Genomic DNA, 25,935 nt, shown 5'->3' on the forward strand with positions numbered 1-25,935 from the left:
GTTCCTAATTGCTTCATATACAAAAACAAAAAAAATCTTCCATTCGCCATTGCAGTTTTCGCTAATTAGATGCTATTTTTTAATGATGATAAATAAGTTCATAATCTAGCGTTCCTTTGTACCTAAGTTAATCAATTTGCGGTACGCCTTTGGTTCCGATTTTTTTTTTTTTTTTTTCAAGCAATCTTTCTGCCTTCCCTTTCTTTTTAAATGTGTTTTATTTACATCTTTGTCGGTTTATTTCTCCTTTAGCTATTCAGCTATTCCTTTTCGGTTTTTCCCTTTGCTGGATAACTTTGACTTTCTATCCTCTGTGTGTGTATGTGCGTGTGTGTGTACCAAATTCAGATTTTAGACTCAATAACTTTATTATACACCATTGCCGTTTTGATATTCTTCCCATAAGTATTTCATAAAACATGTTTTAGACAATTTCAGATCTTAAATATTAAGGATAAAACATTCGACCACACGTTCCCACTTTTATTCATTTGTTTCATAAGGATTTACTGTAAGTTATATACTAGCACAGGAAAGAAAGTTAGGATACCACACATGGAAAAATTGGTTTTCCTTTCCAACCCTCATTTGTGAAATATTTATCACATGACCTCGGTTTCTATATTCCATCAATTACATAAATTCGTTCGTTTTCCATGGTCCATCAATAACATTAATTCGTAATTTGTTCATTTTCTATATACCATCATGTGAAATTTTTGGTGCTGCTGTCAAACAGTAATAAGTATATTACCCTCACCCTAATGAGCTGATCCTAAAAGAGGTGCCGTTCCAAATTGCCTTCGACGAAAATCAGCAGCTTTGAGAAAGCATCCATATCTTTCCAGAAAAGGCATTCTTCATGAAAATAGACTAGGAAAATATTTGTTTAAGGAATTCGTCGCATTGCCCATCCTGAAAAGTTGCTTCATTGAAATAGATCTTCGAGCCCGCGTGAAAATTAATCTTCCTTGCAATAGAGCCCATTTTCTACCAGGAAAATTGTTAAACTACAGTCATCAAATTACAATAGGAGTTAGGACGCGTTAAAGATCTAAAAAACTGGCTGAGTTAAACATCCGATAATTAATTTCTTCTCGTTATTGTCTAACGTTGTGCCTTGAACCTAGAGCATCATAGAGAGAATATGGAAATGAAGAATTCATATGCTGCATACATAGGTAAGGATTAACGACTTTTATTGGGATCATGAATATTGATTAGACTGCTTACCCAATTATGAAAAAAAAAAAATCAAGACACTAACTGATTTAGCTACAAGTTGACTTGCACCTGGGCTTCGTGTATGAAGCGAATCAATGGACAAGATCTTGTGGCTAGTGCTCTCCTGACAGATTCATATTGTTGGTATGAGAGCTGAGGGCGGATTTCTGAAGCATCGTTTTGTACGGATAATTACTCTTAAAAGGCAGTTTGCCATCAAAGCAATTAATTCTGTGACCAGCAGCATTTAGTGTGAGGATTCCCAATCTTTGATCAGTATCTTTCCGATAGTTTGTGCTCAATTAACCTTTGTGAAACGCATTTTCTGTTAGCATCTACGAACTCTCGATATCATTATTGCAGAGTATTTCATACACACCAGAATCAAGATGAGAAACCACCTTAATTGATCAGTTTGTTTGTTGTTTGTGGGACTACTAATGAGTTTTTATTCATTTGTTGGTGGGTTTTTCAATGTAATCTGAATAAAAGCTGTTTTTCTTGTTTGTGACAAAAATTCATTGTCTACCTCTGATTTCTGCTTTCTTATATAAATGCTCCTTTAATTCCAAACAAATCAACACATTAAGCATAAACCTCCGCTCACGGAAAGTCAGCGTCACCCATAATAAAAGATATTATGTCTTCATCCTTCATATGAAAGAAAGCTATATTCTGATTTCACTTTCTTGAGGTCTATCTTTATTTTCTAGATCACTTCGGTTCAAAAATGTTGGCATCAGTTATGCTTAGCAAAAATTTCGCTTTCACTGATGGCCAGAGACGTCAACGAATCAAAGCACCATTGAAATCTAAATGTGCAGAAACAATCTCCCTCTGCGAATAAAAAGAAAAATGTTTTGGATACATTCCATTTTCGGCCACCTTTTGCCTTTATCTCCTTAATTCAAAAAGAAGAACTCGAAAACAAGACTTAGGAGAGAAATGTCAATTAGTTTCATCGTCGTTCTGCTAGGATAGGAAGAGACAGGGTCAGGTATAAACATACCCCATATATATTGAACTGGGTTACATTTTTTTTTTTTTTTTTGCAAATAACTATTTGTTCAAAATATTGTTTAAATAAATTTCTGTATATTCATAAGAATTTTACATATCTTAATGATAACTGTACATCACTTTTTTTTTTAAATCAGTAACTTACGATATAAGTTATGCGTGTGAGTTTATCTGAGGCGCGTTCTATTTTCAAACATAAACTCTATCATAAGATCATTAAACGCTTATCAGAGCACCAACCAGGGACACGGACGAGCGCCTGTGCTTTTCGATACTGCAGCAAAATATGCCTTGGGAAAGTCTGAGTTATGTTTTCCAGTGAGCGCATCAGATCAGAGAACATAAAGCACCAAACATAACCATGAAATTTCCTTCACTTCTTTCGCGGCTCATGAGCCTCCTCCTCCTTTATTTGAGTAAGTGTTGCGCGCATTTCCACTTCAGTATTCTAAGTCTAAACGCAAACTATGTGACGTAACCTAGTAATGGACAATGAAAACTTAGCAAAAATAAATCACATATCTTCCTCTATCGCTACAGAATTAAAACTGGCTGAGGTCTCAGGTCTCTACACAGTCGTATTTCCCGTATCTCCTTTTAGAAAGAACAACGGCGACCAGAACGCCGATCAGTACAATGAACACCACGATCACCGCGATTGCCCAAATTGGGATGGCCAATAAGGGGTCCTCTGCTGACTCTGGGGCTGAAGCGACAGAGGGCGACACATCTTGAGGCTGCTCTCCCGCCCCTGGGTCCCAGCTGACGGTGCTCACGATCTCGGTTTCGTTGCTCCAGTCTCCTTCGGGGTTCTCCTCACCGAGCACCTCTTCGCTAGCGAGGACCTCGGCCTCAGACGTCGACAGGTGAATCTCATTCTCCAGTGGAGGGGAATAGGCTGTGAAACCCGACGCAGGGTAACCGATTTCTTCCTCGGTGGCTGGGAAATAGGCGTCGTCATCAGAGGCTGATGTAAAAGTCATGAATTCCACGAGGTCCGGCTTGTGGATCATCGCAAGGTTGGACACAGGACTAAGTTATGTGGAGGAGAGAGGAAATATCTGGTCAGTTATTTGTCTTACTCAAAGAATACTGCTTTCATCCACAGAAAAATACTTAAAAGTATACACTCGAGGTGAATTTGTTCACAGTAAGCAGTAACTTTTTCATATCAAATAGCAAGTAAGCCGTTGTAACCGCTGAGGACGATCTAACCTACCTCGTCAAGCCAGCTTTGTCCACTGCTCTGAGAGCAAAGAAATAGGTCTCCCCAGAGTTCAACTCCATTTCCACAATGGTCGTCACTTTAATCCTTGACCCTGATTCGACGAGAAGTTCTACGGTGTTTGGATCCAAGATGAGACTCAAATCGTTAGGGTCACGACCGAAATTGACCTCTGTCAGTTCGTGGGCATCAGTGCTCATACGGATAAGGTAACCAGATGCTAAGGGGAAAAATAAATCGGTTTATAATGAGACATACATGCTAATGGATAAACATATTAACTAGATCATTGACAAGTCAGAATAATGTACAGCATCGCGTCATCGTACATTTGAGCTGAGGTATCTGACTGGTTTCCTAATGCCTTTCTTGCAGCCCAAGGAGTCAAAGGTTTGTTATGATACAGATGAAATCTAGCCAAAAAAAAATTGTTTCGTTTTGTACATCCAAGTTAAAAATTACATAGAACTGACTGATCCGATAGTAGTATATTAATGATATAAAAATGTTGTTTCCCAAAACCTCGTCGAGTCTGCATTAATACAGCTATAAGAAAGGAAAATAATTTAAACCCAGGTACATACACTCTTGACCCAGTTCTGTACAAGACGTTCGAAGGCGAAAAGAAATAGAATCTAAATAATATCGGCAATCCTTGGTTTATCCAGTTACCTGAGATAATCCTAGACGGCTGATCCTGACCTAATCACCTACCCTCAAAAGTAGTGACCCATATACTATGCATCAAAGCAGTTTTTGTGTGAAAGTGGGTCTGAGGCTCATTTGGCTTTATAATTCCACCACTATTTCTTAAGTCTGTAATGCGAGGTGTCGGTGCAAGGGTGACAGATAAGGAAAGGGGTTGTGAATGAATAACGAGTGACTAATATTTGCAGGTGACAGGTAGCTGTGTTGGTATAGTGAAGAGAACTTCAGAGACTAGTGAAGTATTCTAAAAATAATATATCTGGATGTCAGTTGGATGAGGAAAGTAGCATGGCACAGAAAAACGTTGTGAAAGATTAAGTTGTTTGTAGAAGCAATATTTGGCAGTTTAAAAAAGACATTTGAGCCAACTCTCTTTTCTGACATAAAAATTGAATGTTGAAAGCGAAAGATGGCAAAATATCAAAGATGGTGAGACGAATTATTTATGTAGTATGTTTAATAGTGATGACTGAAAGACTTAGGAAACAAGAAAATATGAAGACGTCATAAAAAGGTTCGGGTGCCTGAAAAAAAAAAAAAAACAAATAAAGCAGATTGTTTAAGATGGTGGTGAAAGCACTGGATTCATGCAATGGAAAAGAAAGTGAATGAGTGCTGGATGACTCATTTCATATTTGAGGTCCCATGCACTGCCGATAAGCTAATATTGAGGACATTTTCTGCATCTGGAGGAGTTCATTAATAAACCAGCAGTTCAAGGATGTTTGTGGAAGTCATTAATGTGCTTTTTTTCTCAGGATCCCTTCCTGTAAGAAAAATATATACATAAATGATGATATCACATTGGGGAGAAAGGCGTGCAAAAGAGACGTCATGCTTATACCTATTCCAGAGTCTAAATCATCACCAGTGGCCGTCCAAGAGAGGGAAATATTATGACTAGATAAATGTGACGTCGACGGATCTGTCAAGGACACTCGAAGGTCTCGCACTTCGCTGGGGGGCATCAGATCCTGCGGCGGGGCTGCTGAACCTGCTGAACCTTCTGGCACATCGGCATCGGGCACCATCGGAGTCGATACCTCGGCCACCTGACGGAGGAAAAGAACGTGTGTGGGTTCTCTACGTTTTCAGGATATACACATGACTGAGGGAGGAGTAATACAATTGTTTTCTTCCCTTTCAGGATTTGCAGATGACAAGAAATCTAGATTACTTAATCAGATATAAATGAACTTTTTTCTTATACGACACGTAGTTAACGCATCGTTCTAAGACATGAGCAAACCGTCTTTTACTAAAGCGAAAGAAATCTACTATGCCAAGTATGTATTTCGGGATTGCTCTCACAAACGCAAACTTTTACCGAAAAAAGGAAAAGTAATGGTGCCTCATGTTCTGCTACATTACCTTAATGGATCCTGCAACTGCAACTCGATTGAAAGAGCCAGTGTTCACTGCAGTGTCCCGGTCCAGTGGTATCACACTACCGCAGCAATAATCAGGCCTCTCTGCAACAGCAAAACCGACATTTATTTATGGAAAACCCAGACCACGCGTAGCACACTTTGTGATAGATTCTATAATTCCATTTCATGCTACTCTCTAGTATAATTCCTTTCCTGTTTCCTTCTATTTTATTGTTTTAAGTCAAAATTACATTTCCTATTTACAGAGTACTTTTATATTTTTTAACAATTATTGATTTCAATAATGCTCATTGTCACTTTTGCAGTATTGTATTTTACTTTTCTTATTGTTTTCAAACCTCATTTTCTTTTAATTTGTTGCTTTAAATCACATTTCTTTGTAAATGGCTTTAAAAACACATTTCCTTTGGAATCTTTGCTTTTAAGTTTTATCCGTTTTGCAACTATTGATTTTGAATCATTCCTCAGTTATGCTTAATGTAATGAAATCATATTACATTTTCTTACTTTTTCTAATTCTGAAATCACATTTCTTTTGTGCATGTTCAGAAATATTTCATTTAACCGCATTTCTTATTGACTAGTTGCTTGAGAATCAAATCTCAATTTTGATTCATATTTTGGAATCATTTTCCGCTGTTTAGTTATTGTAAGATAGATCGTATTCGCTACTTATTGTTTCAAAATTCTGTTTAGAATTCCAAGGTGTCTTCCCCCTACGGGAGGATTACCTAAATCCCCATAGAAAGCCGGAGATCTCCTTCGACGCCTTTGGGACGTAGCAGTGAGGAAGCCTCTGTTGATCACAGCTTGTCCTCCATCCGTGACCTATGGAAAAATTCCAAAACTTGAATTTGTCTACTCTGTCATTCAACATGTAGTAAGACACAGGAATCTTAGTATTGACAAAATTCATTGGATATTAGATCAATAAATTATTACGAAAGGTATTTACGTCAAATATATCAGCTTGAAATGTCATCTGCACAATAGGAAATCATATCCAAGTTCATCCAGTCTGAATAAGAATAATATCATTTTAATTCGGTCAATAATTTAAGAGGATCTATGTCCTCTCGATCCAAAGCGTTGCAACTAAGGTTGACATAAAAAAGATTAAAGACCGAAAACAATGAAGGAGAAAGTATTCAAAAACAACGGCACTAAATTCAGCCTCGGCAGAAGTGACGGCCAAGACGTAACAGCATAACAGGAGAACAGCAAAACGACAACACAGCAACCACATAGGACGTCGTAGCTAAAGGACAGCAGCCACAGTAAAAGTGAAATCCAGTGCATTTCGACCACAACTGTGAGTGCTGCCTAGGCACAGCAATCGCAGCAGTGGTTGACATCAACTAAAATACTTCAACCTCACGAAGTTGGACTGTTGAAAAGCCTCCCAGAGGATATCGTGCAGTTGGAACTTCAGAAGTTAAGGAAGGTGTCACTTAATAGGGACTTCCATTATTTATCCTTCAATTTGAATCAAACTTTTGTATGTATTGACGGTAATTAAAGATATGAACTTTTTCAAACAAATTGGTTGAACGATTTGTGAGTTATTACAATTTTTATACATTTACCTTAACATTTTCAAACCTACATAAAACATTTCACATTTACTTACATATATTTTTTCTTCCTCAATTTATAGTATTTCTAATTATCTTCATTTCTCACTGATTTTTTTTATGTTAGCGATATTAATAGCGTTAATGTTAATTTTGAAATAGGTGTATATATATACTATGTGTTGTGTGTGTGTGTGTGTTTTACCGGGCCCCGTAACGTGATAATGCAATGCGGTTCTACCCAAATACTGATCTTCTTGCATTTTGATACATTTAATTCATTTATTTAGTATCTCTTCTTCCTGTATTTCCCTTTACCTCCTCTTACTTCTTCCTAATGAATACCATATTTTTTGGAAGCTTGAATTTTACGTCAATGGCCTTTGTGGGCTTGTTCCATATGAATAGGTCCCATCTACTGAATAATAATAATAATAATAATAATAATAATAATAATAATAATAATAATAATAATAATAATAATAATTAAACCTTAGGAGAAAAATCTTCACTCAAAGAAGAATGAATGGTAGACGATGCAATAACAACAAATACAAAGAACGATACAACAACTACTAACGAAGTAAAAAATCACGCACGGTTACCTCGTTCAAAGCAAATGGAAAAACACAAATAAAACGGACGACCAAAACCGAACATGAAGAAAAACAAACACCTACAACTCATTTAAACAGCAGCAATATTGCCAGCGAAAGAGCAATAGATGGAAAGAAGAATCAAACTGAAAACTAAAAACAGCTGTTCATAACACCTTGAATAAGTACTACTTCAGTTGTTTATAAGTTTGTGATGCTATCATGAATTATATCCTCATATATTTCTGCAGAGATTTTTAACATCCAGTATGATGCATGAAGTTTGCTGATTCTCCCATGAAGCTGAAAAATGACTGATTCTAGGATCGAAAATTGCTGGTAATATGGACTTAATAAGGAAAACTCATACGTATGAGTTCTCCTTGGCTGTATTTCTTTAATATGGAGAAAACATTTGAATCACTTCGTAAAGTGTGACACTCGCAGGGACCTTTACTATTATAGTAAATTCACATCAACCGTGCATTTGAAGTCTAGGACAGTCCCTTACGACGCTCCTAATTGGCTGATGATAAGCCAATCACAGGGATGGAAACTCCCAGTCTCTCTCAAGAGTTCACATAGGCAGGATGTATGTTCCATCTCTCTTTCAAAAGTATCCCTCGGGAGAGGTGGAACATACATCCTGCCTATGTGAACTCTCGAGAGAGACTGAAAGTTTCCAGCCCTGTGATTGATTGGCTTATCAACAGCCAATCAGGAGTGTCGTAAGGGACTGGCCTAGACATGCAATGCACGGTTAATGTGAATCTACTATAGCCTATACATTCTTTTCGTTGAAAAATTAATTTTAAAATCGAAAACACGTCATTATCACCTTCAGTATTATCCATGTCGTCATGAACATACCTGGGCCTTCACGCTGTATCTTCCAGTTCCGTAATATTTGGTCATATAGCGCGAGTAAACGCCGTCTCCAGCCTGTGTGTCGGCGCCTTGACCGTTATCCAACAGGAAGTACACCTCCGGCGGGTCAAAATCATTCGGCGGGGTCACCAATGCACTGCAAAAGCACAAAGACAATTAGTTGGTGGATGAAATATACCTGCTCGTCAGTATGACCGATTCTTGCCTATAAGATGTTCTAAAATGAAACATGTCAGCAACGCTGGCTGAAATACTAAATGTAATGTTAGCATTGTAAGCATTATTCATTTCCATCTGTCAGCATTTTTCGACCATTTATTTACTGGCGTTTTTAAAAAAAGTTTCTCTTCTGATCTTATAAAAATACAATTCAGGGATGAGGCTGTTACACGTCATCCTGTCAGGAATTTGGTAAAATGATGAATATTCTAGCGGTGCCCGATGATATATATGAGGGTTTTACATCTGAACGCAGGCCAAGCTGCCAGAATCACCTTCATGGTGATGGTTGTCATAGAGTATTTTATTTAATTGTAGCCAAATACCAAGCTGTTGAGCCCTAACCTGACATTAGCGTTGACCACTGGATTGTTTCCCTGTTTGACTTCAGCGTAAATGATGATCCTCTCCGTCTTGGCGCTGACGTCACGTGCACCGCTGCTCACCTGAAATCAAGGTCATTGGCAGACGTCAAAATCAGCTGATCGGACCAGTTGTCCTAGCTTATTTGATAAAAAAAAAACAGTTGCACTGTCTAACCTGCGCGGTACGAACTCGTACTTTTTAGAATATCTACGAAGAAAACTTTTGTGTGAATATGTTAAAACAGCCATGATGAATGAGAAATTTCCATAATCGCCATTATGAAAAAAATAACGTCCCATTATGCTTAAGGAAAGAGGTGAGAAAAGCCAAAAACTTACCCATGCTTTGGTAGTGATTGGTTCCACTTTTGGGTCTCGAGTCTGGGCTGTAACTTTTACCCTGACGAAGTTTTCGTCATTACCTGAGACTCCTACTTTCCACTGCCATTCGCCCTCCTTCATTAGGCAAAGGCACCGAAGAGAAAATGAAAAAATAAAAAACGGTAAATGCACGAAATAAGTCTTGAAGAATTCCCGTGCATTCAGCAAAGGAATTTAGAAGTAGTACATAAACTGAGAAAGCCTATAACTGAAGGCCCCAAGAATAAAGATAACATTAACTTATAACTCTAATGACTCATCAGTCATAATATCAGGTGATGAAAGAAGACTCAGTCTGAATTAAGTCGATATTCAAGGGCCATTCGAAAAACATTATCCTTTCAAAGCGAGAACTTCCATACCTACCTCCGCCATCGGCACTGTGATTGACCAGGAGTAAGTAAGGGGATCAAACTCAGACCCTCCCACGACAGAGCCATCTGGCCTGATCAAATGCGGAAGCTGCGTCACGTGTGGCTGGTCATTCGTATCTAAACGGAACCGGAGGTTTCGCCCAATGCTGAAGTCGACATTAAAAGTCCCACTCGTGAAGGTGTCAGTGCCTTTGTAGACATGTTCATGAATCTGTAGGAATGAAAAGGCAATCCTTCAGGCCATATGCAAGTATAAGCTGTCAAACCACAAGAGCACACTTATTATTCTAGCTGATTTTAATGATGAGTCTGTGGGAATGAAAAGTCAGTCATTCAGGCCATTCACATCCAATAGAAAAAAATGATGGTTTGAAAGTACGAAGCATTCAAACCACAAGAGCTGCTGATATGTATGAGTCTGTGGGAACGAAAAACCAATCATTCAGGCCATGTATATCCGTTAAAAAAAAATGACAATTTTAAGGTGCGAAGCATTCAAATCACAAGAACATATCTGTGAACTGAACAGATTCCAATGACAAAAATTCGCTTGTAATTTTTAGAAGCTTACCACAACGCTAGAATTGAATTTGGGTGGAGGAGGCTGGTACGTCAAGGCGCCTTCAAAGGCATCTTCGAGCATAAGGCCTTCGTCTAGGTCATTGACCGTGAAGGTTTTTCCACCTGTCAATTGAGCAATGCGCTCCAGTTTAGGGTCGGCCTCAGCTCTGCAAGAAAAAGGGTTTTAGAGTCGAGTGTGTATACGTTTATCCATGCGTGATGCTTTTACATAAATGTGCGTGTGTTCTTGCGCATGTTCAAATAATAGAAGACAAAAGAGCATATATTATACAGATATGCAAAAAGGTAAACAAGGAGGTAAGGCAAGAAGAAACAACGAGAGCACAAGGGAAGTCATGAAATTTCGTTGTGAATCTAAGCGATAGAGATGTCTGAGGTAATGAAATCTTGCGACGGGGGGGGGACGTTAATATTTTGAAATTTTCCAGACCATAAGAGAGGCAGAGCTGAAGAAAGCAAGACTGGAAAAAATTGGTGTAAAGTTTACGAATGCATGTGGCTGTTGAGGATGTAAAGATGCTAATTGTGAGGCCTCTACAAAGGAATCCTAGGTACCTCATAAATAAATGATAAAACAAAATGTAAAAGTAGCGATTATTTCATACTTATTTCGTATTTCTGAAGTTAATGTGATAATGGGATCTATGTTACACATTGTTGAATAATATTAGAATAATTTTTCCGACAGACTTAGTTTGATTGACGTATTGTGTAAACCAAAGAAATTCCTGTTTGTAGTATGTTTTATTTTTTTCTTATGCTGACTTTACCATTAGTTCAAACCTCTTATGGACATTCATTTTAAATATGCAATCCTCCTTTAAAACACTCCTAATTCTCTAAACATCATTGTCGACTAAGAAACACTAAGAACAACTTATCAACACGGAATTCTTTTAACTTAGAATCCCAGAAAAGTCTCCTACTCACGGACCACGTACCCAAATGCCACAGTCACCACTCGGACCCCGGACTCGAGGACGTTCTTCATGATGTGCTCAATCCTCGGGTTCTCGTTCTCCTCCCCGTCAGTGATCAGGAGAATGACCGGGTTGGTCGCGTTGTTCAGAATCTGGGGAAGGCGGGATTTCGCAGTGAGTGCTTGACCCGGTTTATGAAATAGAGGCTGCCAAGCCGAACATTGGGTCATTTGCAGCCCTTCGTCGCTTAAGACAGCGAAAAGAGAGAGGTCGAGCGGTTGGACAGCAAGATTGAGAGCAGAGAATACATATAGAATTTAGGCCAAAGGCCAAGCGCTGAGACCTATGAGGCCACTCAGCACTGAAACGGAAATTGACAGTAAAGAGGTTGGAAGGTTTGAAATGTGCGACAGGAGGAAAACCTCAAAGGAGTTTCACTATGAAACAATTGTTAGGAGACGGTGGAAAGGAAGATGGAAGAAAGAGAATATGAACGGAGGTACAGGAAAAATAATGAAAGAGGTTGCAGCTAGGGGCAGAAAGGACACTGCAAAGAGCAAGATTAAGAGATCCAGAAAATGAGATGAAGTACAAGGATCTAGAGGTGGAACTTTGAGAAAATCCCACAGTCACACTTAGAAATAATAGGTTCAAATGTTGGACAGCAATTGTGAAAAACGGAAGCGGGGATGGAGATCCAGTAAAAGCCTAAAAAGTGGAGGACTCTTGGCCGAAGGGACGCTGCAAACACCCTTTAGTAATGCCTACAGTGCACCACGTGAGGTGCAGCGGCGGCACTAATCCCGCACGGAGGCAGTGAGCGCTTGAGAATTAAATTATCTCAAATTAAGTGAGTCACATTATGCCACAAGATTATGGAAACATAGAAGAATATTCAGACGGTTGCTAAAAATCCTTCAAAAGTGACGAAATATCTTTGACATCAACACAGAACCCAGTACAAACTGATATAGTAGAAATTGAGGGATTTATGTAAAACTTAATAAAAAAAAAATAAATAACAAAAAAAGGCCATAGGATCCCAAATACTCTAATCATACATCTAAAAAATTTGAGTTTCCCTGAAATCTATGGAGGTCACGTTAAACTCCGTTTAGTTTTATATAAATTTCATGCTACATCATCGTGAACAATGGCACCGGAGAATGATTACCTTCTTAACTGCGACGTAAAGACCGGCACCGATGCTGGTGCCGCCATCTGCCGTCGTTCCCAAGGAATCCGCGAGAGCCCGTCGAGATTCCTCATCGGCGACCTTCGTCAATGGATGGACCAATTTCGCTGCTTTTCTGCGAAAATTCGTGAATCTAAGAATATCTTTCAAAGTCTGCACAAAACTTTTCATTCAAGAAACAGTTCTTCCTTTTCGGCTTGTTTTAACTGATATCACAGAATCTCTTTCTTTATTAGCTGCCTAATTACAACAAGAAAGGAACTTTCACCAAACGAATAACTTTGCCTGGAAGTCTCTCGTAAATTCACCGACACATGCACTACATACAGAACACACGTACACACACGCATAACTATATATATATATATATATATATATATATATATATATATATATATATATATATATATATATATATATATATATATATATGAGCCACTCACGCACTCACACATACACACGCATATATACATATGTATATATATATATATATATATATATATATATATATATATATATATATATATATATAGTATGTGTGTGTGTGTGTGTGTGTGTGTGTGTGTGTAAAGTTATTTCCACCTCTGCACAGCAATTATTAACAGCGAAACAGTATCACAATTATATAGAGCAATCTCCATAGAATTCGCATATCATTCGAATAAGGTATTGCATCGGTAAACAACCAAAAACTCCAATGTGAAACCAAATGATGTCCACAAAAAAGCCCCGACCAACCAACCAACCAACCAACCAACCAACCAGGGACAACCGAGACCAACGTACGAAAATCGGATAATGGCCACGTAGCTTCCTTGAGCCACCTCGTGCAGGATCCACCGTCGCGCTGTCTTCCTCAACTTGTGGACTCGGTAATGATCGTTCATGCTGCCCGAGTAATCCAGCACGAGGGCATAATTGGCGTCGGCGTGTTGCACCAGTTCGATCACGGGGTCGAGGTACCTGTCCGTCGGAGGATTGCTGGAAGAGAGCGATAAGAACGCGATTAGCTTTGCCATTGGGGGTCCCCAAGACATCCATCTAAAACTGATCTGTTCTATGAGAAATTCTATTTCTGTGGCGACATAATATATTTTGGAGGCTGATTGTTATCGAGAATTAAACTATTTACTTTTCTTTACTAAGCGTCAGAAGGACATCCAGATTAACATAATATGCATTTATTTTTCCTTGTGACATATCAGGCTAAGATATTAGGTTTGCAAACTATATTACATTTCTTTTAACATTTTCATGTAGCTTTTCTTAATATTATCTTATGGGCTTAATCTTTGTAAAGCGACTGGAAATTATATAAATTTTAAAAAAGAAAGTTTGATTAATAATAAAAAAAAAAAACTACTTCAGGGGAAATGCTTTTATTTCTTACACCATATCCCGCCAACAGCTTGTAAGTACAATATATGGCATGACGAAAAAAGAACAAATCTAAGTTCTTATCGTTGTCTTTCTCACTCTCGATTTCAAAACCTTAGAATGGTCGCCAAAGTTACTAAAGGAACAGTTCAAGGATGAAACCTTCATAGATCCTAATATATTGTAAGGCATGGATGTCGCTCCATGAAAATAACCATAAGCAATGACAAATTAATAATAATAATAATAATAATAATAATAATAATAATAATAATAATAATAATAATAATAATAATATGCTTTATTTCAGCTCGGGGCCATATACATTGAATATACAAAATACAGACAGTAACATACACAATCTAGATACATGAGACATGATAAAATAGAAAAAGAAAATGAATAATCGGCACTTATCCACAAAATAGCTGAGGTAGCATAAAAGCTAGTAATCCTCATAGTGGTAATAACAGTAATAATATTGGTGAGAAAAAAAAATGCATTGAGAGTAATAACAGTTAGTGCACATATTATATAACTTAAATTTCAACTAGAGACCTTAGGTGGTTACAGTAGTCAGGTCCAGAGGGCTAAATACATAAATTAAATGTAAATAAAACTCTAACTTGATAGTAATCACAGTAATAATACAAAATTAGAATATCAGCAATAAATGTAATAATGACAAAAACTGCAGGTGACATCTTGCCAATACAGAGATTAAGTCCTTTATGGGACAAAGGCCTCATTTTCCCATCTTTCCCACAATTTAGATTTTCTTCTTGCTTCACTCCTTAGGATGCTTTGTATGAGCGAGTTGCTGCTGTTTCTCACTCGGGTTACCAGACTGGACATGTTCGCCTAACAATGATTTTTAAATTGTCCAGGTGGTTTTCTATGAACATCTGTGTGGCGGAGTGGTAGCGGGGAGTGTTTGTGAGGCGTCTCAGAATGTCATTGTGCACAACAGTGATGCGTCTCATGGTCTCTCGGGTATAGTTCGTCCAGAGGGAATACCCATAGATACTGTAGCGGTACGAGCGGAAGAGCAGCAGTTTCACGTCTCGGTGACAGAAGGCAAACCTCCTTGCAATCATGTTGCCAGCTGCACATAGTTTACGACGCCTCTGTTCAATGTCTGCCGTATCTTTTAGGTCGTCGGTGATAATGTGACCCAAATACGGAAATTCGTGCACAAATTCCAGCCGATGGTTTCCGAGGAAAATTTGAGGTTCTGCAATATGCTTAAGCGATCTTGGGAGCAGCGACATGCACTGGGTCTTGGTTTCGTTGTAGATTATATCAAATTCCTCTGCATATTGGCGGCAAGTGTCGATGAGTCGTTGGAGACCTTGCACTGATGGGGAAATCAGAACCATATCGTCGGCGTAACAGAGGTTGTTTATAGTTGTTTCACTGACGGTGCATCCGATTGGGAGCGAGTTCAGTTTGACATTCAAGGCATCTGTGTACGTATTAAACAGGTATGGAGAGAGAATGCCCCCTTGCCGAAGCCCGTTTAGGGAGCCGAGGGTGTAATGATAATACGTTACCCCATTTCACACAGAATTTCTGTGTGGAGAACCAGCAATGTAAAATGCCAATTAGATACAGGGGTGTGCCCTTTTTTATGCAGCTTCAGGAAGAGCTTCAGGTAGTTTACTCTGTCAAATGCTTTTCTCACATCTACAAATCAAAGGAAAACAGGAGAGGCTGATGATAAGTAATAGTTCAGCAATTCTTTCAGTATGTAGATGCAGGTGTCGGTTGAGTGGTTTGCTTTAAACCCGAACTGGTTGTCAGTGGTGTGTAGAAAGGGGAGAAGTCTCACTAGAAGAACAGACTCAAGTATCTTCGATGCGATCGTTGTGATTGCAATCGGCCGGTAGTTGCCAGGGTCAGCTGTGTCCTTTAGCTTGTTTTTGATTAATGGTATCAAGTGAACTAAGAGTAGGGAGTCTGGAAGAAACTGGTGAATTATGCACGCATTGAATAGGGCAGCTAGCAAAATGTAAATTATCGGATGGCAGAATTTGAAGGCCTCTGCAGGAAGACCATCACAGCCGGGCGATTTATTATTAGGTAGGCTGTTTATGGCATCGCTGATGTTACCTGGCGTAATACGGTCTGCAAAATGAAATTGAATGTTGTCAGTAAGGAGGTTATCTACATCCCTTCGGGAATCTTGATCATTTATGCAATTCAGGATATTGTTGAAGTGATCGCCCCACATTCTTGCAATAGCTTCGTCTCCGACTGCTTCTCCTACTCTCTGTGATAGCTTTTTAGTTTTGGGATTTAAGGACTGGATATCTTTCCAAAGACGAGGATAATCACCAGATTCTAAGTTTCTAGACATTGCATCGGCTCTTAGTTGTTTTTCATTTAACCTGCAGTGCTTAAGAGCAAGTTTGAACTGCGCTCTCGCCTGTCTCATTAGTAATGCAGTGTGCCCTTCCCTGGGGCTACCACTTTGCCTCCACAGTAAAAACATTTCTTGTGAGTATGTATACAGATCTTTAACCAAGTCATTCCATTCAGGTATATTACGAGAATTACCTTGACGAAATCTGTAGGCAATCCTGCCCGAAGCAAGCATAGCAGAGATTATGTTCGAATAGAATTCAATCAGATCCCTCTTGTGGTGGTCATTTCTACAATTTGTGTTAGTACAAAGTAAGGCATCTGCCGGTTGAACTATTAACCGCAGCCTGGTTTCCGTGGTCGCCCTAAAGTATCTGGTTTTCTGTTGGTTTTTAAAATCCCAGTATACCGCTGGTGGGCGATCAGTTAGGGAGGGATGGGGTACTGAATGACACCTGTAATGGGATGTGATCGTAGCCCGTTGCAAGATCATAGCGAATATTGCAGGTCATAATAGAATCATGAAGTTGTGGAGATGTGATGCAGTGGTCCAGCCAGGATGCTGTAATAGCGTGCGCTCTCTTATGTACATATGAATAAGAGGAGGGAGGGAGGAGCATTACATCGCTAATTTGGAGAGCATTATTTTGACAGAAGCGAGTAAGTTCATTATAAAATTGTTTTGTGGGGTGAGAATTAAGGTCCCCGATTATACAAATATGATCAGCAGGAGAATCATGAATAATACTGCATAACTCCCCTAGGATCATGCAGTAGTGAACAGTTGTAATTATACAAAGGTTTGATTTTGATTCATCCCTGCCAAGACGGGAGCACTCAAAATATTATTAGCATAATATTCTAAGCAGAGAATGATAAAACCAGTGAAGTGTTAGTACCTTTGATAAACAATGGTTTAAAGTACCGAAAAACATCACTTACTCTATGAAAGTAGTTTTTTGTAACTGGAAGAAGATAAGTTTGACATTTATTTTCATCAAAGATAACAGAAGCATGTGAAAAAGTAACTACATAAATTGGCAGAAACGATTTGGAGGCGCTGAGCTATATATATTACAGTATGGGGTCACCATTCGGAAATGATCTCTTTACTGTAGCTGATATAGCCTAAAAGATAATTCGAGATCAAGCGCAAACAACAAAGGAAAGTCGGGATAGGGGAGAAATGAAGATAGGAATCATTAACAAGGCATGCAAAGTTATACAATTAAAATACGAAAGGATGATATGATAGGCGAATACCACCAACGACAAGGAGTTTCGATAAGTTTTCAGGGTGGAGCAGTAAAGTCTGAAGTCTGCCTAACAGATCTTTATCCTCAATATTCTCAATTCAATTGCCACTGAGCATTTGATAAAGGACAAGATGGAATCTCACTGATTGGATGACCAAACTTTATCATACTAAGAAAACCTGTCATTGAAGCCAACCGGTGACCTAAAAGGGAAGAGTTTCAGTCATCGGCTGGTTAATATTAGTAAGTAGAGAAAGCTCATCTCATAGATGGAACAGTTTCTTCCTTTTGGGTTTGGATAAGGTTGTGGACCAAAATCATTCCCAAATTCTAAAATACTGGTCTTCAGCTCTCATGGAAACTTCAAAGAAGTTTTGAATACCTTGGGAGTAAGAACAATTTCTTCACGTGGACCCAGACTGTTACCAAACAGCACAGAAATTCTCTGCAGCCTACTGTTTTATGAAAATTTGTGTAATGTGCTTAGGTGATATGCTTCATTTCTTGTTATCAAGCTAATCATTTGGTCTTTGACATCCCAAAATGTCTACTGAAAATTTGCCAATGAGTCTTTTGCATTTTCACTAGACAGACCAGGCAGTCTAATTTTGCCTACTTCTATAGGCATAGTGATTCAGCAAGGAGCATGGAAAAATGTTCATGAAGGCATAGAAGCGATAATATTAATGTACTCACACGCAAACCAGTTCATTTTGAGGTCCTTTCTCTTATTTCGTAGTTTTACTTACGCTCCAGCCTGGAAATCTGGGTGATCATTCATCACACTCCACACTGATCGTCCACCACAGAAGAGATTCTGCTTTGTTGGGGCTACAGAGTTGTGGGGATGGTCACTCTGCTGGTCATCACAGAAGTCCACAACCTTGTTTGGAGGTAAACGAAGATTATTTATTAAGCTTCTTTCCCCTAAGAAAAGAATTGTTATAGAAAAAAATAATTAGATATTTGGCAGTTGCCTAACTTTTTATTTTGATCATCATATTCCTTACCGTATCACTGAATATGAAAGGATAAGACATTAAGGAGGAAGAAGCAATTTGGTCTCTGTATGGAAGGAAACGGCAGTTCTGGTCAGGTTCACCTTGAGCGTTCAGGCCACACCCACTGCGACCTCGCTTGTCTCTGGATGAAGAAAATGGAGTGGATAGAGTCTGAACACGCTGCATGAAAACAGACGAAAAAATGAATAACAACACAAATCTCCAGTGAAACGATCATAACAGAAATCAAAACAGTCGGACTCCCTCATCATTTCTCCATGAGAGAGACAAAGCGGAATCTTACATTTGTCGTCCCTCGACCACTTTGTCAGCGCAGTACGTCGGATGGATTTTGCCTCCTCCGAAGTGTCCACCGTTTTCTCGATCGTCAAGAATGTAGAAGAGGGGGAAGCTTTCGTCTCCCGGGTAGCCCAGCTCGTCAAAGACTCCCCACCTCAGCTTAGCCCACTCCATCAAGAGGGCCTTCCCTGTTCATGCCAAACGATAGAAGGCAAAAAGATTACCTTTTGAAACGAGGACATCTTGGTGTCTCATATGCACCAGATCCTGAAGCGACATCCCCTGCCAGAGCTAGCTTACCTCTGGGCCCCCACCAGGCCGCCTGCGACATGTCGGTGAGATATTCAGGAGTGAGATGGATGTACTTTCCGGAAACGCCGCATCCGCCTGGTTGGTGAGTGTAGGGCTGGTTTTTGTACACGCTGTTCATGTGGTCAATGCGTATGTCGCTGTCCTGAGGAAGTGGAAAATTCGTATCTGTATATCAATTGGTGAAATCGAGAACTAAATATATCGCTGCTTGCATACACATTCTGATTGCAGAGTCAATTCAGCATACGCCTGAGAAATATATTTACTTTGAGGCATAGAGTACTATAGGAGACATGTGAAATCTAAGCAACAATTAAATGTGAATGAAAAAGCTCTGATGCTGAAAAGAAATTACACTAAAAATCAAGACGATTGACCAAATTCATTCACCGAGCAAACAATGCAATGGTAAATATCTAAACTTTGATAAACAAATTTTTACTTTTTAATTCATCTCCATTACGTTTGTATGGCAGTCAGTCTTCTAACATAACCTTTACCTTCACACTTTGATGATAGCATTCATAACTCTCGGTACATAGGTAGAAGTTATAAGACCAACAGGAAAGAATATGGACCATATTACTTCGTTTCGTTTCAAGCCTATTGATCATGTTCCATTTTCTTTTCTTTCTTTTCAAGAATACTGAACATATTTCTTCTTTTTAAAAGATTACTGACCATGTTCCGCTTCGTTTACGCAATACTGGCCATGTTTCTTTTTTTTTTTTTTTTAAGATTATTGACTCTTTCGTTTTGTTTCAAGAATACTAACCATATTTCTTTATTTTAAAGATTATTGACCATGTTTCGTTTCGTTTCAAGAATACTGGCCATGTTTTGTTTCGTTTCGTTTCAAGAATACTGGCCATGTTTCGTTTCGTCCGTCTCAAAGAATACTGACGTTATTTCGTTTGGTTCAAGAACGAAATGAAATAGGTAATGAGAGATGATAGCATGATAATGAAATAACAACAGTCCTGCTAGTGACTGTGTTAGCATTACCTTCACAGCTATCAGGGTTGCCCTGTATTATCTTCAAGAGACAATCATACTCACTTCATAGTTCTCACTGAGCGCAGTGTTGTTGACGGGCGTGTTGGTCCAAGACTTCGGAATCAGAATCTTCACGTGACGGAAATAAGCCCTGAAGTGCGTCGCTCGGAACAACCTCCTCGAAGCCTCCTGAATCATTTCCTAAAGAAAAGAAAAATGGAGTCGATTCAAGACGTAAAATTTTTCCCAATTGTCATCAGGAAAAGATAATTTACGTTCTTGAAGAAACTGTTACAATATATTATATTTTCATTTTCTTTTTTTCTTTGTACTGTAAATCCAATGTTTATGTGAATGAAGTCGGAATATATTAACAGTAATTACACAGATCAACCAAGAGGAGTTCCATTTCCATAAAATTAACTGAGTAAATTAGAGGGAGAAGTTTGTCAATTAAAATCTTAAATTTGGAGTATGATAGAAGAAGGTATCAAATGTAACAAGCGCATAAAAAGACAGAGAAACGATGATCATTCCTATAGCTATTGGCATGACTATTTGAACGCATATTTTGCTTCCCACCAGTGGGCTGATAACGTGCGCAATCTCAGTTGGAATGCTCTAACGACGTAGGGAAACGGAAGCTAAAGGGAAGATTATTCTTAATAGTTAGGGTGTCACTTACAAGATGTTCATCACCGTCAGTGTACCAACATTCTTTCATTTACTAGGACCCAATGATGGATCTATTACAAAATTCTATCATTCATTTGCTAGGTGAAGGATCCATAAAATAGCACATCATTTGCTTAGGATGTTTTGTCAGCACAACTAAAATGACTAGAAGCAAAACGGACAATAGGAGGCTTCCCTCAGGGACAGCCATGAGACCTTTTCCAAATATGCTGAATTAGATCAGGTCAAAGTTCAGTGGTCGGTTCGTAAGCTGACTAGCCTTGCAATTGCTCCTTTTACGAGAGAGAGAGAGAGAGAGAGAGAGAGAGAGAGAGAGAGAGAGAGAGAGAGAGAGAGAGAGAGATTAGTATAGAGCACATGCTTGAATTTACCTTTGGTGAAAGTCACTTAATGATATAAAACGCTCACCTATCTTGTGTTAATGTACCTACAGTACTATAATTGGAACATTGCAAGTTAATGAGAGTGCGTGAATGTGTGTGTATAAGAGAGAGAGAGAGAGAGAGAGAGAGAGAGAGAGAGAGATGGACGACCTGGGACAACAGAGACACAATGCGATTTTAAATGGAATAATGTCGTAAATTGAACCTCGGACCTCTAACTTAAGGGCCCCATACACTGAATGATTGTATGAACGACACACACGCACACTATTCAGACAGTATGAACGATCTCCGCACCGATTTCAGTCTGAACAAAGATTTTGTCTTGGGACGACATGGCATCAGCTCTAGAAGAGACGTGCACGATAGCGTTATATCGGCAGACAAACACATACATTGAACGACCTGTGTATGACAGACTTGAGTCGAAAGCCAGCAACCTGGTCGTGACAGATTCCCGCTGAGATCGTTCAGACCACGAAACTCCGCCCACTTTTGCATTCAGGCAAGCCCATAAAAAATGTTTTTACGAACAATATAGACAATCGTTCATACAATCGTTCAGTGTATGGGGCCTTTATGAGAAAAGTGTCCTAACTACGAGTGCCCTTGGAGAACTTTTCAATCTATCCGTCGGCCTCATCTAATGCCCAGCGCTGGCTAACAACATCGAATACATTTACACTGAAGCGCTCATAAAACATCGTACACTAGATATTCATTCTTATATTTGCTCAACTGAAATGATATCACGAGTCATCCTACTGCCAGCCGAGTTATTTGCATTTTCATTTTTTATCCAAACCCAAGTAATAAAATTCCGTTACTGGAGCGATGGTCATTTCGATGCATTTCATTAATAATGGGTCAATATGAATCAAATAATCAGGGATAACTTTCATCCCAAAACGATTTCTGCAATTGCAGAGGTATCAACGAACTTAGATGAATTTCCTTTGTATCTATTTTTATTTCCATTTGTTTGATTTTGACTTTCACGAGTAGAAGAATGGGCGATTTCTGATGCAAATTTGAAAGTTTCACTACTCGGCAGATGTGGACCCACTGAACAAAAAGGATTTGTATCGATGTCGAATTCATATATCTCGGGATCCAGGTAAATTTGAGAACTTTCCACCATGTCGACTTTTAAAATAATAGATTTGAAGCTAGTTACTGTAACATTTTCCTCTGTTTTTGACTGAATATAGAATTTACGCCAAAAGGCCAAGCACTGGGGCCAAGAGATCATTCAGCGCAGAAAAACAGGAAAAATTGACAATGAAAGAAAGAGAATATGAACGGAAGTACAGTAAAAGTACTGAAAGTGGTTGCAGGTAGGGGCCGATGGGATGCTGCAAAGAACCTCAAGTAATGCCTACAGTGAACTGCACGAGATGCACTGACGGCACTAACCCCCTACGGAGGTGTTGTTATTGATACGAAATGATTAGACGATTTTTGTCTATGCTCGCACAGTTACATTATAGAGTAAAGGAAACTTAATCTAATTTCATAACATTTAGAAATGTAACATGTAACACGTGTCATCAAGAGAAATAAAAGAGCTCTTTCTTGTACAGCGCAACGTTCAACGCAACACTGAAAAATATGATGGTTGTTTTTTATCTTCTAAGAGTGTCAGTGAATTCACGTATTTCTAATAACTAAGAATAATGTGTGTGTGTGGAGAGAGAGAGAGAGAGAGAGAGAGAGGAGAGAACGAGAGAGAGACGAGAGAGAGAGAGTGGGGGGGGGGGGGTACTGTAAATAGTGCAGTATATATGTTACTTTCAGTTTTAATTGGGAACATTTATCTTAAATTTTATTTCCTTTATTAGTCTGCAGGATATGAATGGTTAATAAAATTACGTGCAATAACTCATTGTAGAAGACCAAAGTAATTAATACGGCCATTCTTCTAAACAATTCGTTCCTTATTTTGGAATCAGAAATAAAACTATGACCCAAGGTAGGAAACAAAACTATTTTTGTTATAATTAATACAGTCATTCGGCTAAACAAATTCCCTCAGTGATCCACAGTTCGTTTCTCATGTCGGTACGAAAAACAAGGCTGTTACAACCAAAGGCGCATTTGGATCAGGTGTCAAGGCTCATCTGTAACATCTGTTTAACTAGTAATCATCGTACTTTTTTTCATAAGGATATTTCCTGGTGTCACCTTTGCGCTTGTATATTTTAACGTTAATAGAATACTCTTTTCACAAACGATGAGTATTTAGGTCAACAACCACCGCAGATTTTGTTAAACGTGTGCAAAATAAATTTAAGGGTCTCTCCACCGAATAAAAAAAAAGGGTGGGGGGCAAATATCTGCTTTTACCGAGATGAGAGAGAAAATATATCGTTTGTGTGATCATGCTTCATTTGCGCTGGCTGTGGCAATCGATCACTTGTTCATATCAGACGAACCAAGTTTTACCAAGATCAACAATCTGGATGAATATGGACGAGGTGCCTTCGTCCTCCGGCGAGAAGAAAGAAGAGTGAAGAAAGGAAGGGGAAGAAGAAAAAAGAAGATTAAGAAGAAAAAAGGTCCAGTCCCATGAAGATCGGAAGAGGGGGAAATGTTGAAAGATCGATGCAATTCTGAGAAAAGCGAGAGAAGTAAAGCTAAAAAAAACAATCAGAATCAAGCAGAAGAAGAAGAAGAAGAAGAAGAAGAAGGGGGTTGGAAAGGGGCGAAAACTGGGCGTGTGTCTTCTTCCACTCACCGTAATGGCCTGTATGATGGGAGGGCCCAGAGTCTCATCAATCTCCTGCGAGATGGCCACCACCACGCCCTCATACCCGTTGTCTACAAGCTTAACTCGGGATGCGCCCACCGTCGCCACCGCTACGCCCATCGCCCAGAGCAGCAGGTAACGATAAACCCACGTCTTCATCTTCGAGCTGAAAAGAGTGAAAGAGAATATGGTCAAAATGACTGGCGTGTCAGCAGAGAATGCCAATAACCTATGAAATTTAAATACGGCTAAGACTCAATCTTAAGAATCCAACTCCGCTGGCTGGGGAGGTGGTCAGATGAGCCAGCGATATTTATCACGAGGCTTCATTTTTGTGAAGGAAAAGGAGTTGCCGCTTTTCCATGAAACAACGTAATTGAATCTTTTAGGTCGTTCACGGTCAATTATATACTATCTGCTCAACCTTAATTTCATATGTTATATATATATATATATATATATATATATATATATATCTATATATATATATATATATATATATATATATATCATATATATGTATATGTATATATGTGATATATATATATATATATATATATATATATATATATATATACATGAACTTTATATTAGGTACGGAAATCTCAGAATTGTGGAAATTTTCAGCACATCAGTTTCATCCTAGTATCACAATGAAAGGATGAAGGTGGTGGTGATGTTTGCTTGAATATTATATTATATAATATCTATATATATATATATATATATGTATATGTATATTTGTATATATATATATGTGTATATAATATATGTATATATATATACAATATATATATATATATATATATATAGATAGATACTTATATAAATATATATATGTATATTTGTATATTTCATTAATATATATATTGTATTATATATATGTATATATATATATAATAATAAATATATATATAGATATATTATATAATATATTCTATATATCAAGCAAACATCCCAACCACCGTCATCCTTTGATTGTTGACTATAGGATGAAACTGATGTGCTGAAAATTTCCACAATTCTGAAGGTTTCCAGTACCTAATATAAAGTTCATGTTCCCCCTACACCTTTCCCACCACAAAAACATTGTGCCATTCATCTCTATCTTGCAGGCAATCTCTTTCGCCCTTTAAGGCTTCAGTACTAACAAATAATCCATCATATACAGATAGCATATTCTCCATCTACATCTCCTCTTTCATCCCAGTGCCTCCAAATTATGTAAATCTTTCACCAAACCAATCTCTATTCTTCCAATGGCGTAACCACACCACCTCAAAACCCTGATCTAGTTTCTCCTACATTAGCCATCTTTTTACCACATCTTTATCGTATATCTAGTACATCACTTAGATTTCAACCCTCCTCGCTCACCAAATACCAAACAACTCATCTCACTGACATCAACCTTCTTCCTCTCATTCGCAGTCAACGTCCACATTCTCCTTCCATAAAGGAGAGCTGGCTAAACAGTGTATCATCCTGCATGACAGCTTTGGTTTCCATAGAAATTCATCTTTCCTTTAAAATCTTATAACCAAATGCACTGATGAGAAGTTAAAGAAGACAAGTAAAATGTGAGTCAACCTTATTTGTCAAAATTAATGTTTTTAAACATACTTGATATAATCAAGAGCTAAAACTAATTACTCGACTTTTATTTTCCCTGTATGACTTTGTATGAAAACCTATTTCAGCTAAAAAGAAGTGGGTTTTTTGTCCCTAAGTAGTGTAAAAAAAAAAAATAGTAAGCTGAAAGGTCAGACATCCTAAATGTCATGAAATTACACCAAAGAGGATATCAAAGTAAATAAGTACATTTTATTACACTGCTAA

At 38.4% G+C, this 25,935-nt stretch overlaps 2 protein-coding genes across 15 annotated transcripts in view; one reads left to right on the plus strand and one right to left on the minus strand.

Annotated features, from left to right (window-relative positions):
• LOC135218373 (calcium-activated chloride channel regulator 1-like) overlaps nucleotides 1-25,935 on the plus strand; it is a 376,124-nt gene that overhangs the window by 227,909 nt on the left and 122,280 nt on the right. The window lies entirely within an intron of this gene.
• LOC135218323 (calcium-activated chloride channel regulator 1-like) lies at nucleotides 2,218-24,262 on the minus strand. 2 transcript variants are annotated; one of them, XM_064254550.1, is made up of 19 exons: nucleotides 24,085-24,262; nucleotides 20,332-20,469; nucleotides 19,261-19,414; nucleotides 18,965-19,148; nucleotides 18,670-18,802; nucleotides 18,409-18,542; nucleotides 13,449-13,643; nucleotides 12,642-12,777; nucleotides 11,489-11,619; nucleotides 10,537-10,693; nucleotides 9,958-10,176; nucleotides 9,550-9,666; nucleotides 9,191-9,291; nucleotides 8,609-8,762; nucleotides 6,300-6,396; nucleotides 5,549-5,649; nucleotides 5,022-5,229; nucleotides 3,464-3,689; nucleotides 2,218-3,276 (listed from the first exon to the last, which is right to left on the minus strand). In XM_064254550.1, the coding sequence occupies exons 1-19, from the start codon at nucleotides 24,253-24,255 to the stop codon at nucleotides 2,805-2,807; spliced, it is 3,228 nt and encodes a 1,075-aa protein (XP_064110620.1). In that variant the 5' UTR covers nucleotides 24,256-24,262; the 3' UTR covers nucleotides 2,218-2,804. The 2 variants fall into 2 exon arrangements, with proteins under 2 accessions (XP_064110620.1, XP_064110622.1); XM_064254552.1 differs by lacking the exons at nucleotides 20,332-20,469; nucleotides 24,085-24,262 and having other exon boundaries at nucleotides 18,965-19,184; nucleotides 19,261-19,393.

This window comes from Macrobrachium nipponense, chromosome 9 (genome assembly GCF_015104395.2).
Source record: "Macrobrachium nipponense isolate FS-2020 chromosome 9, ASM1510439v2, whole genome shotgun sequence".
NCBI classification, from domain to species: domain Eukaryota; kingdom Metazoa; phylum Arthropoda; class Malacostraca; order Decapoda; family Palaemonidae; genus Macrobrachium; species Macrobrachium nipponense.